This window comes from Hemitrygon akajei, chromosome 7, assembly GCF_048418815.1.
Source record: "Hemitrygon akajei chromosome 7, sHemAka1.3, whole genome shotgun sequence".
NCBI classification, from domain to species: domain Eukaryota; kingdom Metazoa; phylum Chordata; class Chondrichthyes; order Myliobatiformes; family Dasyatidae; genus Hemitrygon; species Hemitrygon akajei.
The window spans coordinates 108,590,719-108,610,125 of NC_133130.1; the positions used below are offsets into that span (position 1 = coordinate 108,590,719).

A 19,407-nucleotide genomic window follows, 5' to 3' on the forward strand; every position below is an offset into this window, starting at 1 on the left:
GTAGGGGATTCAGTGATGGTGATGTCACTGAATGTCAAGGGACGATGGTTAGATCCTCTCTTGTTGTTGTCATTGCCTGTCACTTGCGTGGCTCGAATGTTACTTGCCACTTGTCAGCGCAAGCCTGGATATTGACATGGTCCTGCTGCATTTGGGTATGAACTGCTTCACTATCTGAAGAGTCACAAATGGTGCAGAACATTGAGCAGTATCTGCAAACATCCCCACTTCTGACCTTATGACAGAAGGAAGGTCATTGATGAAGCAGCTGAAGATGGCTGGTCCCTGAGGAACTGAAAATGTTCCTGATGTCCTGAAAATGAGAAAATTGGTCTCCAACCACCACAACCATCTTTCTTTGTGTCAGGTAATGATTCCAATCAGTGGAAGGTTTTGCCCCTAATTCCCATTTACTCCATTTTAGCGAAGGCACCTTGATGCCATACTCAGTCAAATGCTGCTTTGACATTGAGGGCTATCATTCTCACCTTACCTCTAGTATTAGCTTTTTGGTCCATGTTTGGATCAAGGAGATGATGAGGTCAGGAGCCAAGTAGCCTTGATGGAACCCAAACTGGGCATCCGTAAGCAGATTATTGCCGAGTAGGTGCTGCAGGATAGCACTGTTGATGACCCTTTCCATTACTTAGCTGATGATTGAGAGTAGGCTGTAGGGCAGTAATTGGCCGGGTTGGACTTGTCCTGTTTTTTTCTGTACAGGACATACCTGGGCAATTTTCCACATAGGGTAGATGCCAGTGTTGCAGCTGTACTAGAACTGTTTGGCTAGTGGTGTGGCAAGTTCTGGAGCACAAGTCTTCAAGACTGTTGCTGAGATTTTGTCTGAGCCCATAGCCTTCGCAATATCCAGTGCTTTCAGTTATCTCTTGATATTATGTAGAATGAATCAGACTGGCTGCATACTGACATCTGGGACTTCTGGAGGAGGCTGAGTTGGATCATCTACTTGGCACTTCTGACTGAAGATTGTTGCAAATGGCTCAGCCTTATCTATTGCACAGGTGTGCTGGGCTCCTCTATCTTTGATGATGGGCATATTTGAGGAAACACCTCCTCCAGAGAGTTGTTTGATTGTCCACCACCATTAACAGCTTGATATGGCAGGACTAGAGTTTAGATCTGATCCATTGGTTGTGGGGCCACTTAGCTCTGTCTATTACTTGCTGCTTATGGTTTTTGGCATGCAAGTAGTCCTGTATTGTGGATTCACCAGGGTGATGTCTCATATTGAGGTATGCCTGGTGTTGTTCTCAGCATGCCCTCCTGCACTCTTCATTGAACCAGGGTTGATCCCCTGGGCTGGTGGTAATGTTAAGAGTGGGGATATGCCAGGCCATGAGGTTACAGACTGTAGTTGAGTACAATTCTGCTGCTGCTGATGGCCCACAGTGCCTCATAGATTCCCAGGAATTACATATGGACATGATATGGACTCTGCTGGGACTTCTAGTAACTCAAGTGAGGATGACTGTAATTAAACAGTAGAATTGGCAGCTATGTCAAGGCTTGCTCCAATAAAGACACTCAGGACTGAAAGCATTGCCACTGTTCTATATTAAAACCAATTAATTTACCTGGATATCTTTTACATGCATGTGTGGAAACCTCGGCACCTGGAGGAAGCAATGTAAACTCCACACATACAGATCCGGAGGTCAGGATTGAACACTGATCTCTAGAACTGTAAAGTAACAGTGCAAATTGCTGTACTATTGTGCCTCCTAATGTTCAGGAGATAATGCCTAAACTAAAAGTGGATATTGCACAACTGGTCTGACACTAAAAAAAAGGGTCGAGAGAGAGGGCAAAATAGGTCTGCACAGGATGATACCAAGGGGCAGCTTGATAAATGCAGAAGAGTATGTAATTCATTCAAGGTGACAATGTAGGAAGTTTTGATAGAGATGTTACAATCACAATAAGATTGTAAGCTAACCAAAGGCAACCCAAAGAATTGCAGAATTAGTAACCAATTTTAGAGAGAGATGATATGGTCAGAGTAGATAGGAATCTATCATGCAAACATGGACCGATAACAAGGAATTCCAACCCTACACCACCCCCACCAAATTATAGACTAATAGAGTTATTTTTCTATTTATTTTTATAGTTATTTTTCTATTTATTTTTATAGTTATTTTTCTATTTTCCCAACTGAGACAGGTCTATAGCAGATGCATCTCATTGACTCTTAAACACAACCCTGGAGCATCTAGATAGCAAAGATGCATACATCAGCATGCTTTTTAATCAATTACAGCTCAAATTTAACACCATCATCCCCACAGATTTAATCTGTAAACTCCAAGATCTGAGCCTCAATACCCCCTTGTGCAATTGGATCCTGGATTTCCTCCTTGTAGAGCCCGGTCAGTCTGGATGTTGGCAAAAACTTCTCCACAATCTCCATCACCACAAGAGAATTGCAGAGATGTGTACTTAGCCCCCTGCTCTACTTGCTTTATACCTATGACAGTGGCTAAGTAGAGCTCCAACACCTTATGCGTTAGCTGATAACACCACTGTTGTGGCCTGTATCAAAGGTGGTGATGAATCATCATACAGGAGGGAGATTGAAAATTTGGCTGAATTTATCATAACAACTTCTCACTTAATGTCATAAGACCAAGGAACTGATTGTAGACTTCAACAGAGGGAAACCAGAGATCCAGAGCCAGTAATCATCAGAGGATCACAGGTGGAGACAGTCAGTAACTTTAAATTCCTAGGTGTCACTATCTCAGAAGACCTGTCCTGGACCCATCATATAAATATTATTTCAAAGACAACAGGACAGCGCCTCTACTTCCTCAGGAGTCTGCGGAGATTCAACGTGTCATCACAGGCCTTGGAAAACTTCTTAGGTGTATGGTGGAAAGTGTGCTGACTGGCTGTATTACAGCCTGGTACGGGAACACCACTGCCTTGAGCGGAAAATCCTACAAAAGGTAGCAGATTCAGCCCAGTACATCATTGGTAAAACCCTCCCAGCCACTGAGCACATCTATATGAAACACTGTCATAGGAAAGTAGCATCAATTATCAAAGACCCTCAGCACCCAGGCCATACTCTGTTCTCGCTGCTATCAGTTAGAAGGTACAAGAGCCTCAGAACTTGCACCACCAGGTTCAAGAACAGTTATTACCCCGCAACCATCAGGCTTTTCAACAAATGACTTATCTTTTTATTTCATGTTATTTATTTATATCTGCATTTGCAGTGCTTGTTGTCCATTGATCCTGTTTAGTTACTGATCTATAAATTTGCTAAGTATATCCACAGAAAAAGAACCTCAAGGTTGTATGTGGTGACATGTCTGTACTCCAACTTTGATAGAACAAGACCCTGATATTAATAAGATGATACCTTCATTTGATCCACTCTGGATGGGTCCTTTTACAAGTTCAGCCAAAACTTATAAAAGCACTTGTTGCAGTCTATATAAAATTTGCCACCCAAATGTGGACAAACACTAATTCAAGAAGGCAGATCAGTCTTATCCAGTCCAACAATATGTATTTGTGTTACACCTTCAGTTTAGTGAGGTGCTTCACAGGAAGCACAGCAAAACAAACTTAATTCATATGAATCTATTAGGGCAAGACTTAGCCCAACTAAAGGTCTTAAAGAAAAACCTCTAAATGTGACCAGAAGACACATAAATAGAGACTAAGGAACATGATATGCTGATCACATAAGAAACTGGAGCTCACCTGGTTCAGCCAAGCATTGCCATAATGGACTTTTACTTGAACTTTAAAAGTGCATTTGACAAAATATTTTCTATCTTGAAGGTGAGCAAAATAGAAGCTCACCAAATCAGAGGTTCAATGTCCGTCAGGGTGAAAAATTAGTTTGAAGCCAGAGAGAACAAGCAGAGCAACTGATAAAATGAAAAGCTCTTTACACAGCATTCATAACAAGACAAATTATTTTTCAATTACTTTTTACTTATGATTAATTGGGTATAATCTTGGCTATTACAGAGACATGGCTGCAAGGTGACAAAGGTCATGAATTTAATATTAAAAGATTTTTAAAAGATATGCAAAAAGAGGTGGGATAGCCTCACCAATGAAGATTGTGATCGCTGCAAAGGTAAGGAAAAATATTGGCTAAGACGATGTAGAAATCAGGTCAGGTGGAGATAAGAAATAAGAAAGGTAGGCAATGAACTGTATTGGATACATTTCAAGAATGTGGCAAGTGTGCATTGATTGCAGTGGATCAAATGAGCCTCCTATGTGTGGAGAGCTCTCGCTTCTGGCATGGGCTTTCAATACACATCTTCACCTCACTGGATCCAATTCATTGCTCCCATTGTAATTTACCCAGTGTGTCGGTGGCTAAAATGACCTAGTAAAAACATTTAATCCTACTGTTCCGTTGTTCTTCTTATTCTGCACAGATGTAACATTTGACGATGATGATCAAAATTAAGAATGGCTTCTCTACTCCAAGTAGGCCCCAGCTACAGCAAAACCGACCCTTAAAACCTGGCTACAATGGAAGACAGCATTGAGCTCCTACCGGCTTTAACACCAGCAGGAAAGCTGGAGGAAGCAAAGAATATCAAGCTGTTCTGTATGCACTTAGGAGAAATTGAGCAGAAATACTTCAATGCTCCACACCTACAGAACAAATCTGAACTGACAGGCGCTGTGGAGGCTTTGGATAACATTTGGGGACAATGAACAATATCTTTATGGTACATTTCAGGTTCTTAGAGCTGCAGCAAACCCCTGACAAGAATGCAGATGATTTCATCACAAGATTGACCCTCGTGGTACAGGAATGTAAGTACTAAGATATCTCCCCCCAACCAATTCTAAGAAGCGATTCATATCTAAGCTTTGTTTGTTGGAGTCCAAGATGGGAGGACATAGGACAGTCTACTGTCTAAAATTTGTCCAGGAACAAAGCATGCTGCAAAGCTTGTCACCGGGAGTCAAGAGAGGCTTTACTCAGATTCAGCCACTCCCGTCACCACCGATTCAGGCAGCACTTGTACAAGAGACCCCTCCTGTTACTGACCCATGGCCTAGAGTCTCCGCAGAGATTACGCAAGCCTATACAGAGATGCATTGCTGTGGTGAAAGTCATGCCCAATGGTCCAATTGCAAGCATCAAAAGACAGTTCGTCAGTTTCATCAGAAGGTAGGGCACCTCAAGAAGATGTGTTTCACTAAGTGACACACCATGGGAAAATAGAAGAATTCACCATCAACTCCATGCATGGAGACAGCCAGATTGAGGAAGTGGACACTATTTTCTAAACCCATAACATGGGCCACTGAAACCTGCCTTCTTCCTTGGTTACACTTACAGTGGACAATCAGCCCATGAAATTTGATCAGGTTATGAGGTCAACCATCACATTGGTAAGCAAATTATCCTTACGTCAAATTCCAAAATTGTGACCGTGAACCCAGAATCCTGCAGATATACTGGAGATGGTGTGGATGTGCATGGTGTCTTTATGGTGGAAATGGTACACTGGGACACCAGTTTCAATTACTCGCGCATGTGGTCAGGAATGGCCAACTACCTAATTTGATGGGCAGAAATTCTTTTAAAAAGATGCTACTATAACTGTCCTATTGTCCTGCATCAACTATATTGGGGGGTGGGGGTAACCCCCATATTGGATTCTCTATTACCGGACAATGGCTTCATATCACACAACATTAAATGGCCTGGTGGAGCAAGCAGTGTAAAGGGTGAAACAGTCAAACAGCAAACACATGGTGACATTTTCTTTTCCATTACCAGGTTACCTCAATTGAATTTACAGCAGCATAATTCGCTGAACTAATGTTCAAGCGCACCTCACAAACCAGATTAGATCTCCTACAGCCGACCATCCAGGAATGAAACAAAATAACAGGCAGAATAACTATTTAGGTAGAATTGGACGCATAAATTAAGGTGTAACAGTAGATCAGCTGCCATATACATTTCAGGAATATTTCATGAACCTCAATAAAGATATTTCTGTGAGGCATAAACAATACTCCATGGTTAAGGATGGTATCGAATTAAAAAACACATACAATATGAATATTAACAGTAAACAATTGGGATACTGACTGAAATCCACAAAGATTGACAAAAAATATGAAAGAGGGAGAAGCTGGTGTCTGTTTTCCTATTTGCTTTCATACTCTATTAATATATAAAGACGAGTTAAAATCCCCAGCATTGAGGACACCTTCGAAAGGCCATGGCTCAAAAAGGTGGATATGTCATTAAGGACCCCATCACCCTGGACATGCCTTCTTCCCATTGCTATCATCACTGAGGTGGTTTAGGAGCCTGAAGATATGCTCAGCATTTCAGGAACAACTTCTTCCCCTCCACCATAAACTTTCTGAATGGGTAATGAACTCATGAAAACTACCTCACTTTCTTTTTGTTCTCTTTCGCACCACTTAATTTTTTAATGTATACACTTATTGTATTTTATAAATTTTTAAAATATTGCACTGTACCACTGCCGCAAAACAACAAATTTCATGACATATGCCAGTGATCTGAAACCCATTTTTGAATTGCCACCTAGAGTTATAGAGCAATACAGCATGGATACAGGTGTTTCAGCCCAATGAGTCCATGCCAACCACATTGTCCTGTATTATGCCCTACTCTGGTTTGGCTTTCCAGAAAGTATTATCTCACACTCACAGTAGTATGCAAAAGTTTGGGCACCCATAGTCAAATTTTGTTACTGTGAATAGTTGAGTAGATGATGAACTGATCTCCAAAAGTCATAAAGTTAAAGATGAAGCATTCTTTTCAACATTTTAAGCAAGATTAGTGTATTATTTTTGTTTTGTACAATTTTAGAGTGAAAAAAAGGAAAGGAGCACCTTGCAAAAGTTTGGGCACCCCAAGAAATTTGAGCTCTCTGATAACTTTTACCAAGGTCTCAAACCTTAGTTTGTTAGGGTTATGGTTTGTTCACAGTCATCGTTAGGAAAGGCCAGGTGATGCAAATTTCAAAGCTTTATAAATACCCTGACTCCTCAAACCTTGTCCCAACAATCAGCAGCCGTGGGCTCCTCTAAGCAACTGCTTAGCACTTTGAAAATTAAAATAAATGATGCCCACAAAGCAGAAGGCTACAAGAAGATGGCAAAGTGCTTTCAGGTAGCCGTTCCTTCAGTTCGTAATATAATTAAGAAATGGCAGTTAACAGGAATGCTGGAGATCAAGTTGAAGTCTGGAAGTCCAACTAAACTTTCCGAGAGAACTGCTCGTAAAATTGCTAGAAAGGCAAATCAAAACCCCCCGTTTGACTGCAAAAGACCTTCAGGAAGATTAAGCAGACTCTGGAGTGGTGGTGCACTGTTCTACTGTGCAGTGACACCTGCACAAATATGACCTTCATGGAAGAGTCATCAGAAGAAAACCTTTCCTGCGTCCTCACCACAAAATGCAGCGTCAGAAGTTTGCAAGGGAACATCTAAACAAGCCTGATGCACTTTGGAAACAAGTCCTGTGGACTGATGAAGTTAAAATAGAACTTTTTGACCACAATGAGCAAAGGTAAGTTTGGAGAAAAAAGGGTGCAAAATTTCACGAAAAGAACACCTCTCCAATTGTTAAGCACAGGGATAGATCGATCATGCTTTGGGCTTGTGTTGCAGCCAGTGGCATGGGGAACATTTCCTTGGGTGAGGGAAGAATGAATTCAATTAAATACCAGCAAATTCTGGAAGCAAACATCACAACGTCTGTAAAAAAGCTGAACATAAAAAGAGGATGGCTTCTACAACAGGATAATGATCCTAAACTCACCTCAAAATCCACAATGGACTACCTCAAGAGGCACAAGCTGAAGGTTTTACCATGGCCCTCACAGTCCCCCGACCTAAACATCATCGGAAATCTGTGGATAGACCTCAAAAAAGCAGTGCATGCAAGAAGGTCCAAGAATATGGGGAGAGAGCAGGAATGGGATACTGATTTTGTATGATCAGCCATGATCACAGTGAATGGCGGTGCTGGCTAGAAGGGCTGAATGGCCTACTCCTGCACCTACTGTCTATTGTCTAATCTCACAGAACTAGAAGAACTGACCTCAAAATCTACAATGGACTATCTCAAGAGGCGCAAGCTGAAGGTTTTGCCATGGCCCTCACAGTCCCCCCACCTAAACATCAACAAAAATCTGTGGATAGATCTCAAAAGAGCAGTGCATGCAAGATGATCCCAGAATCTCACAGAACTGGAAGCCTCTTGCAAGGAAGAATGGGCGAAAATCCCCTAAACAAGAATTGAAAGACTCTTAGCTGGCTACAGAAAGCACTTACAAGCTGTGATACTTGCCAAAGGGGGTGTTACTAAGTACTGACCATGCAGGGTGCTCAAAATTTTGCTTCAGGCCCTTTTCCTTTTTTGTTATTTTGGAACTGTAAAAGATGGAAATAAAAAAGTAATCTTGCTTAAAATATTAAAGAAATATGTCACCTTTAACTTTATGCCTTTTGGAAATCAGGTAATCTTTTACTCGCTTAGCTTTTCACAGTAACAGAAATTTTGACCAGGGATTGCCCAAACTTATGCATGCCACTGTACCAGCATTGAAATCCATTTGCCACTCCTCAGCCCTCTTCCCTAACGGATCACAATTCCCTTGTAATCTACAATAACCTTTACTATCAATAACACTTTGTAATTTCATGTCATCTGCAAACTTGCTGATCAAGCCTTGTGCATTTGCAACCTAATCATTTGTATAAATACTGAATAACAAGGTTTCTATAGCAACCTCTGTGGCACATCACTAGTCACCATACCCCATTCTGAGAAATAAGCTTCAATCAACACCTTTGGCTTCCTACCCAAGCCAAATCTGAACCCACCTAACAAATTTCCCTGGGTTCTACCGGACATAACCTATAGGACCAGTCTGCCAGCTTGTTGAAGGCCTTGCTCAACTCCAAATAAATAACATCCACTGCACTACCCTCATCTACCCTCACTCTTACTTCAAAGAATTGTAAATTTCTCACACACAAAGCCAAGCTGACTCCTCCTAATCAGACTATCCAAATTCTGGTAGTCTCTGTGCAGCAGAATTCCTGTTTCTCTGGTTCTGTTTCTTAACTTCCTACCTACCTCTCTATGTTCATTCTGCAGGACTTCCTCTCTTGCCCTGCCCATGTCATTTGTATCAACACGTACAACAACCTCTAGTCACCCTCCCCCTTGAGAATGTCTGCATCTGCTCAGAGACATCGTTGACCCTTTGTACTCAGGATGCAGGGAGGCAACTCATCATCCTGGTGTCACTTTTGCAGCCACAGAATCTCCTGTCTGCCCCCTAGTGATCAAATCTGCTATCACTATCATCCTGTCTTCCCGCTGCCTCAACACGAGAGATTTGATCAATGTTGCTAGCCCCAGAAACAGTAGCTAAAGAGCTATAGTCCTCACTGAGGGCTACGGCCACCCTATAAGATGTATTTTGCACTATCTGCCTACTCTCTGTACTTTTCTCACATATCTATCTTCAATTTGTACCTTGGGTGTGATCACCTCAGTAAAAGTCTCATTTGGACATTGTTAGCATGCAAGTGGATCCTGAATACTCCAACTTCAGCTCCAGTTCCATGACCCAATCTGACAGGAGCAGCAGTTGGGGGTACCATGAGGTAACCTGACTTGACGTACCTCGCAGGAGTATTACAGTGCCCTAAATGCCATCTTATCTACACTGAATGAAATGCTAAGGATGTACAAGGAATTTTAAAATCTTACCTGCTCCCTATTAGTGCCTGCACAACAAAGCCTCTTTAGCCAAAGCCTCATCTCTCCACTCTTAAACTGGCTCGCTGCCACCATGGCCATTTCACTTAATCTGACCTTTCTTTAATTGATTAAAGTACACAAGTCTACTCCAATCAGTGAGACCTGCTATTTTACAGGGATCCAGCTTTCACTTTCAGCTCCTGTAAAAATGAAACTAAGAAATGAGACTTCAGGGACTTCCGGTAAGATGGCGATTGCTTAGCTGCTCCGAACTTTTGTTCCGTTACTGTCGCTACCTTTGCACTAAATGTCTCCATTTTATAAAGCTTAAATAGGAATTATTTCGGTATCTCTTACTTGCCTGTGAATATATCTAACCTACAATGTCTAGCAAGAGTTCTAAATCCGGGAGAAAAGAAACTACGACCTCGTCGGACGTGAGGATGGAGGCGCTTGCAAATCTCCGAGACGAAATCTTAAAGGAAATTAAAACCGCTTTCAAACAGTTAGAAGACAAACTGGATCGGATCAACGATAAAGTGGACAAACATGCTGAACACTTATCTCGCATCGATTTGACTTCTGAAGCTTTAGAAAGTCGGGTTCGATACTTGGAGACTCTCTGTTCCAGCTTAGAGGAAAAATCTAATAAACTTCTTTCCAAAATGGTGGATCTCGAAAATCGCAGCAGACGCTGCAACATCAGAATTCTGGGATTACCAGAGGCAACTGAGAAGGGGTCAACCATGAAGTTTTTCGCCGAGTTTCTCTGTGAGATATTCGGGAAGGATCTGCTTCCAAACCCGCCCGAGCTCGAACGGGCACACAGAGTTAACGTCCCCCCCGGAATTCTGGGCACCCGTCCGCGACCAGTAATCTTGTGTTTCCATCAATACCAGGTAAAACACAGTCTGATTGTGGAGGCACGTCGCAGAGGCTCTTTTTCTTTCCAGGATACAACCATTCGCTTTGTGGAAGATTTTGCACCCCAGACCTTAAAGATGCGCGCTGAGTATAAAGGCGTAATGAAAGTGCTTTTTGATCGTGGTTTCAAACCTTCCTTTCGTAATCTTGCTGACCTAAGAATCAAGTTTAATACCGGGGAATTCAAGTGGTTCAAATCAGCGAGGGAAGCCGAAGCGTTTGTGGCAAGTCTTCCGGCTATCCAGTCATCTTCAGAATCTGATCGGACTTCCTAAAATGGTGGATAAGTAGTCCTCGTAGTAAAATTACTTTCTCTGGACTCGGAATTCACTTGAATCACTCAGACATTATTCACTGAAACTCTAAAGGCTGTTGACAATCTCTCCCGGGATTTGGTGTGTGTGTAATCTATTTTCACCTCTGTATAACTTTACCTACAGAGTTCTACAACTAAATCTAACTTGTTTTGGAGGTTTGAAGTCTTTAGTGAAGGCCTCCCTGTTTGTCGGTTCACAGTTCAACTGCTGATTTATTTTTCCTCTGTTTTAAATACTTATTTATTTTATCTTTTTCTTTTCTTCACCCCCTTTTTTTTTCCATTCTCTGAATGTTTTTTTCTCCCTTCTCGGTAAACGGTTGATAAATACTCGTCTTGAATTTATAATTTTCCCCTTCCTCTTTTTTTCTTTTTCCTTCTTACCTTTTCTTTCCCCCTTTCTCTTCCTTTATCCTTCTATAATATTTCGCGGGTAGGTTAGTTTTGGTTTTCTTCCGATTTTCTCTGTATTAAGTTGTATATCTCAGCAGAAGGTGTTCTAATCTGTAGTTATGTTTTCTAGTGCATAAACTAGTTACTGTTTGTTATAGCATTTATACGGAACTGCTGTCAATGACACAGATCTGGAAGTTGTATTTGAGTTAATTTTTTTGGTAGAGCTAGCTACTTGTTTTGGTAGCCGTCTAGTTTTGGGTTGTGTGGGTGGGGTGGATTTTCCAGTTCCAACATTTCTTTATTGTTTAGGACATGTTTATATTTTGACCTTACGAATCTATGTTTACATCTCTGCTCCCAGACTGCTATTGTACCGCTTGATTTTTTTATATGCCTGCTGCCTTTTATGCATTAGTAATTGATAATGGCTAGTGCACTTAAATTTGTGAGCTGGAATGTAAAGGGACTGAACCACCCTGTTAAAAGGAGGAAGGTATTCTCACATATTAAACAACTCAAAGCTGACATTGCTTTCCTCCAAGAAACTCATATTCGTTGTTTTGATAACTCCCGGCTTCTGTCCAAGTGGGCGGGTCAGCATTTTCATTCATCCTTTGCCGCTAAAGCTAGGGGAGTCTCCATTCTTATTAACTCAAATATGCCTTTTGAACTCCATAATAAAATATCGGACACAAATGGCCGTTTTATTATTGTTTCTGGTAAACTATATAACACTAAAGTTGCACTAGCAAACCTGTATGCCCCCAACTTTGATGATGTTAACTTTTTTGAACGGTTTTTTTCCTCACTACCAGACTTAAACTCATACTCTCTTATATTGGGTGGTGACTTTAACTGTTGGTTGGATCCTAAACTGGACCGATTGTCCTCTGTTACCAGATCACCTACCAAATCTGCCTTAGCTATTCAGTCGTTTCTCTCTAATTTTGGTATCTCTGATATATGGCGTTTCCTCCATCCTACGGAGAGAGATTATTCCTTTTTCTCACATGTTCACCATACCTTCACTAGAATTGACTATTTCCTACTCGATAACCAACTTATCCCATTTGCCCACACTTGTGACTATCAGAGTATACTGATTTCTGACCATGCCCCAATTACCCTCTCTCTGAACTTTCCCGTTCTCCCTCAGAGGAACAAACACTGGCGGTTCGATTCAACTTTATTATCGGATGATGATTTCATAAAATTTATTAAAGACCAGATAACCTTTTATTTTAACACTAATACATCACCTGAAGTGCCATCCCAGATTGTCTGGGATGCCATGAAAGCATATTTGAGGGGTCAAATAATCTCTTACACAGCAAATCTCAATAGAAGATCCTGTGCAGAACGAGCAGACCTCATTAACCAGATTAAAGATGTGGATCAATTATATGCCCAAACTAAGAACCCTGAATTATACAAGAAGCGCGTTGAACTCCAAACTAAATTTAACCTTCTGTCCACTCAACCTGTTGAACGTCAACTTCTCGAAAGCAAGAGCCGTTTTTACATTCATGGGGATAAGTCTGGTAAATTCCTAGCCAATCAGCTGAGGCGTTCTAAAGCCAAACAACATATTACAAAGATCCGGAAGGAGAACGGAGACTTTACATCGGATCATTTAGAAATTAATGACGCATTTAAAAATTTTTATTCTCGGCTTTATTCCTCTGAATCCCTGAATGACAATATCTCTGTGGATCAATTTTTACAGAATCTGAATATCCCCTCACTTTCATCTGATTTCAAAGCCAAACTTAATGCGCCTATATCACTAGAAGAAATATCTTTTGCAATTTCTGCACTGTCCTCAGGGAAATCTCCTGGACCTGATGGGTTCCCTGTGGAATTTTATAAATCATTCTCCTCACTTCTTTCTCCTCAGTTACTTTCAGTATTATCTGACTCGTTTAACTACGGCAAATTGCCACTCTCTTTCAATGAGGCATCTATTATTCTTTTTTTAAAAAAGGGCAAAGACCCAACAGAGTGTTCCTCGTACAGGCCGATCTCTCTGCTCAATGTTGATGTAAAGATCTTAGCTAAAGTGTTGGCTCATAGACTAGAAACCGTTATTCCCTCCATTATCTCTGATGACCAAACAGGCTTTATTAAAAACCGTCTCCCTTTTTTTAACATTCGGCGTCTATTTAATATTTTATACTCAGTTCCAACTGGGACTCCTGAATGTGTTATGTCCCTTGATGCGGAGAAAGCATTTGATCGTATAGAGTGGAACTACCTTTTTGCAGTCTTAGAAAAATTTGACCTCGGCCAAAGTTTCATCTCTTGGATCCAATTGCTGTACCTGTGTCCTACTGCTTCTGTTCTAACTAACTTTCAGAAATCCCAAGTATTCAATCTCAAACGTGGCACCCATCAGGGATGCCCCTTAAGTCCCTTTCTCTTTGATTTGGCTATAGAACCTCTGGCGATAGCATTTCGAAAATGTCCTGAACTGACCGGGATTTGGAGAGGGGGTGTTGAGCATAAAGTCTCTCTCTATGCTGATAACCTACTACTCTTTCTCTCATATCCGTCTACATCCTTACCTCTAATGTTTTCACTTCTTGACCAGTTTAGCCAGATCTCTGGCTATAAACTCAACTTACATAAGAGTGAACTTTTCCCAATTAATAAAGAAGCACAAGAACTAATATTTCGTGATCTCCCTTTTAAAGTAGTCCATAATCAATTTACTTATCTTGGAATTACAGTCACAAGGAAGTTTAAAGATCTCTTTCATGAAAACTTTGTCAATCTTTCATATGCTACAAAACAGAGTCTGGTACAATGGTCACCTCTATCTATGTCCTTGGTAGGTCGTATCAATGTTGTCAAAATGTATGTTCTCCCCAAATTCTTATACTTATTTCAATCTATCCCAATTTTTATTCCTAAATCTTTTTTTGATTCCTTAGACTCTATTATTTTGTCATATCTGTGGCAGAATAAGCGCTCTAGAATTAATAAAATCCACCTCCAAAAATCTAAAAAAGAGGGTGGCATGGCTTTACCTAACTTTCGCTTATATTACTGGGCAGCTAATATACGTTGTGCTGCCTTCTGGTCTTTCTTCCACGGTCAACCTGAGTGCCCTAACTGGGTGGCAATGGAGTTGAGCTCCACTAAAGAATTATCTATATCTGCACTTCTTGGCTCTGCACTCCCTAGCAGTCTGCCCAGATCAATAGCTAATCCTCTGGTTAGACACACATTGCGTATATGGGCTCAGTTCAGGAAATGCTATGGTTTCCAGGGGTTTTCCATTTCTAGCCCTGTCGCACATAATCACCTTTTTTTACCTACCACGTTCGATTCAGCATTCCATGTTTGGTACAGGAAGGGCATTAGACATTTTGAAGATCTCTTCATTGATAACCGCTTCGCTTCTTTTCAACAGCTCTCTGTTAAGTTCAACCTGCCTAACGCTCACTTTTTCAGATATCTCCAAATCCGACACTTTACTGCTCCTTTAATTCCTAACTTTCCTGAAATGCCTGCGAAAAATGCTATGGACCTATTTCTCTCCATTAATCCACTAGGTAAAGGTTTAATTTCAATTATCCAAGATAAACTAGCAGCCTTACGACGGGCCCCTGTGGATAAAATTAAAATGGCCTGGGAGCAGGATTTAAATATCTCCTTATCCGAGGAGAGCTGGGACTCAGTTCTCAAATCGGTTAACTCAACCTCTCTTTGTGCTCGCCATTGTCTCTTACAGTTTAAGATTGTTCATAGAGCCCATATGTCTAAATCTAAACTATCTCGATTCTACCCTGGCATTAGTCCGCTCTGTGATAAATGCAAGAGGGGCGTGGCCTCTCTCATCCATATGTACTGGCTCTGTCCTAGCTTGGAGAAATTCTGGAAAGATGTCTTCACTACACTATCGGGTATTCTGAATCAGCACCTAGAACCTAACCCCTTAATTGCTCTGTTCGGTTTTTGGGGCGAGACAGATTTATGTCTGGGTCTGACCAAATGCCGAATACTATCCTTTGCCTCTCTCCTGGCGAGACGCTTGATCCTCCTTAGATGGAGAGATGTTGCCCCGCCCACTCATGTGCAATGGCTTAACGACATTAGGGCCTGCTTGGACCTCGAAAAAATTCATTATTCAGTTCTTAATTCGGATTTAAAGTTCCATAAGATCTGGGGGCCTTTTATCGAGTACTTTCATAACCTTCCTCTTGACTAGGGTTTTTTTTTCTTTTCGGTCCCTTGCTTTCAGCTCCTTTTTTTTTCTGGTAGTAGGCATTATTATCCTCTGTTACTAAGTGTATTCACAGTCTGGGAGTTTGACTGTCCGGACTTATACTCTCTATATTGTGTGTTGGTTGGTCTGGAATTGTTGTTTTTTTTTCTTGTGTTGTGGGGTTTGGGGAGGACACTAAGCTCACTTGTCTTTAATTTAGGTGCTTTTTTGTTAAATTCTCTTCCTCTGTAGCATATTGTTATTGTATGCTTAACCTTGCTCTGTATTAATGCTCCTCATTGGGATTTGGGGTTTTTAATTTTGTAAAATGTTTTGAAAATCTAATAAAAAAATTTTTAAAAAAAAGAAATGAGACTTCACGAGTGAATCTGCAGATGCTGGAAATAAATAAAAAACACAAAATGCTGACAGAACTCAGCAGGCCAGACAGCATCTATGGGAAGAGGTAATAACGATGTTTCAGGCCAAAACCCTTCATCAGGAGTGAAGTAACATGGGATGGTCAAGGGGGGATAAGAAGTGGGGGGAGGGATAAAGTAGAGAGCTGGGAAGTGATAGGCTGGAGGGAAATGGGCTAGGGGGAAGGTAGAGAATTATGGGAAATAAAAGAGAAAGAAAGGGAGAGATTATGGTGAGGGGGGGAAATGAGAGAAAAAGAGAACCAGACTAAAATAATAGATAGGGATGGGGGTAAGGGTGGGGGGCAGGGGTATCAAAGGAGGTCAGTGAGTTGGACGTTCATGCCGGCAGGAAGGAGGCTACCTAGGCAGGAGATAAAGTATTGCTCCATTGACCTGCGTGTGGCCTCATCTTGATGGTAGAGGAGGCCATGGACAGACATGTCAGAGTGGGAGTGGTCTGTGGAATTGAATTGTGTGGCCACAGGGAGATCCCGCCACTGCTGGAGGACCGAGCGCTGGTGTTCGGCGAAACGGTCTCCCAGTCTGCAGCGGGTCTCCCCAATGTATAAATGGCCACATCGGGAGCACCGGATACAGTACATCACCCCAGTTGACTCGCAGGTGAAGTGCTGCCTCACCTGAAAGGACTGTCTGGGGCTTGGGATGGTGGTGAGGGAAGAAATGTGGGGTCAGGTGTAGCACTTCTTCCGTTTGCAGGGATAATGAGACTTGTCTTTCTACACAAGTGCACGTCAGAGAATAGGACTGGGGAACTGATAATGGAAAAGATGAGATTCTAATAATTGTTATAATAATTAGACTTCACTGTAAAGACACTAAAGATACCCCAATCAATGAGCTATGGTGGGGGCGAAACTCATCTCAAAAGTGAGGGGGAAAAAAGTAGCAGCGAAACTCAACCCATTGGCCCATATCCCAAGGCCTTAAAGGATACAACTATGGGATCATGGTTGTGTTGGTTACAATCTACCAAACTTCTTTGGATTCCTGGGAGAGATCCAAGAAGATTGATGAAAACTGCAAATGTAATGTCATTATTCAAAAAGGAGGGAGAGGAACACAAGATAACTACTAACCAATTTGGCTAACATTTATCAATGGGAAAATGCTGGAATCTATTAATCGGTTTTATGAAACAAAAATCATCTTTGATCAATTTCATGGGTTTTGAGGATGTAGAGTTACTATTGAGTGGGTGAACTTTCTGGAGCTAGCAACAACAATCAGGTCCTGGCGCTGTGATGTTCAAACAGAAGACAGTCAGACAGGGCAATAGTGATGGCAGATTTGATCACTGGGGGACAGACAGGAGATTCCGTTGTTGCAGAGGAGACACCAGGATTTGCCTCCCAGGGTCAAGTGCCAAAGATGTTTCTAATCAGATGCAGAGCATTTGAAGGGGGAGGGGGGGCAGAGTACAACTAGCCAGAATTTATTGTACAGGTTGATACAGATGACATAGGTTGAACAAGGAGGTCCTACATAATAAGTATAGGGAGCTTAGTGAAAAAATTTAAGGAGAACCAGTACACTTATTTGGATATCCAGAAGGCAGCTGGTAAGGCGTCACAGAAAAGGTACACGCACAAGATAAGAACTCAGTGTGTCAGGGGTAATATATTAGTATGGGAAGGAATTCTGCTAACTTAGGGAAAACAGAGAATTGAGACAAGTGTGTAAAATTCAAGCACAAGACCATGTGGTACACTGCATGGCAGCTTTATGATTTTCAAAATGCCCTGCTTTAATGCCATAAGCCCTGATAGAAATTCTTCCCCTTCCTTCTGAAATTATGTCTCATAGATACTCCCACTAGGGGAAGTATCCCATCAGTATTCATTGTCAACCCTTCTCAGAATCTTAGAAATAGAGCTGAAGATACAAAACATGGAATTTTATAGATATTTGAATAAATGAGTAAAGGGGGTATGGGGAGAAAGTGGGCTAGTGGTTTTGAGGCCGAGATTGAAACAGAATGACCTATTCATTCTGTTTTCTAATGTTCTTACACAGTCAATGGTTGCATTTGGACTAAAGGACGGCAAACAACGACAGGACTATTTGTGTTAAATAGAATGACAGATTTTAGAGAAAGAAAAAACATTCAAAATTTGCTGATGATCACAGAGTGCAACAGTGAGATAACACTTGTTGTAACACAAAGTCACGGAGAAACAAGCAGACGATACTCAAACTGGACTACAAAGCTACGTGATCTTGGGTTTCATAAATAGAGATATCAAATTCAAAGGCAAGTTATGCCAAACCTTTATAATATTCAGATTAAATGACAAGATCATCATAATGAGTTCTGCACCTCATACTTTAAAAGGACTTAAACCTCTGAGGTGGTGCAGAGTAGAATTACCATCTGGGAATAATCCCAGAGATGAGGGATTTTAGTTAGTTAGGTTGGAGACTGGGGCAATTCGGCTTGGAGCAAAGGAAGTGGAGGGTAGACTTAAGTTCACGATAGGTTTAGCAAAATACTCTAAGAAAGATGTTCCCATTAATAGAGTTGTCATGACCTGGAACTTGTCATGACCTGAACCTGGAACTTGCTGCTTTTGAATGATTGCAGTGATTACTGATTTCAAGAGGAAATACACTAGTAATTAAGAGAAATAAGCTTCCAGGGCAACAGGGGAAGAGAACTGTCTGGGTGGTACTTCACCAAACATACATGGACTTAGTGGGCCATATGCTGTTGTCTGTACTGGAATGGTAATGACTTGCAGGGAAACAAATTGTTGAGAGTACTGTTGGTGAAACATTATAATTTTCAGATATGAAAATTCATTAATAATACCTGTTGGTCATCTGGTGTCCATATTCCACAGGTAATCTGGCTATCCAAATTAATCTCAGAAGACCAATGTCGCTGTCCACTGACAGATCCAACCAGGACAAAGCCATCTCGATATGAAATGAGTGCCTGAGTACCATCATGACTCCAGGTAAAATCACTCACCTGAAAAGCAGAATTGGGGAAAATACATTAATTACCATACTGTACATTTTTTTTAAATTCTTTTTTCATGATTTGGCTGTTCTAGGCAGAAAACGTCAACTGTTTCTCCTCAGTAGACCTGACCCATTCAATATCTCGACCACGTTGTTTTTAACTTCATGTTTCCAGTTCTTGACTTTTTATTGTTGGATATGAATATTTATGTTTTCTACTGCTAATCTCTTACTCAAATCAGTACCTTGGTATTACATTTGCAATATGATTCGTGATTTTATCTTCCATTTACCTAATATTCCACGTCCTTTCATTAAGACAATTAACCTCCAAGGTGATGCAGTGAGGGGGGGAGAAACCAAAGGAAATCGGTAT

General features: G+C 41.2%; 1 protein-coding gene across 1 annotated transcript in view; it reads right to left on the reverse strand.

Moving 5' to 3' along the window:
- The window catches only part of tulp4a (TUB like protein 4a), a 197,762-nt gene that overhangs the window by 132,001 nt on the left and 46,354 nt on the right, over positions 1 to 19,407 (reverse strand). The window contains exon 3 of the mRNA XM_073051677.1: positions 18,877 to 19,038. Coding sequence (XP_072907778.1) covers positions 18,877 to 19,038 — 162 coding nt within the window. The remainder of the gene's footprint in view (positions 1 to 18,876; positions 19,039 to 19,407) is intronic.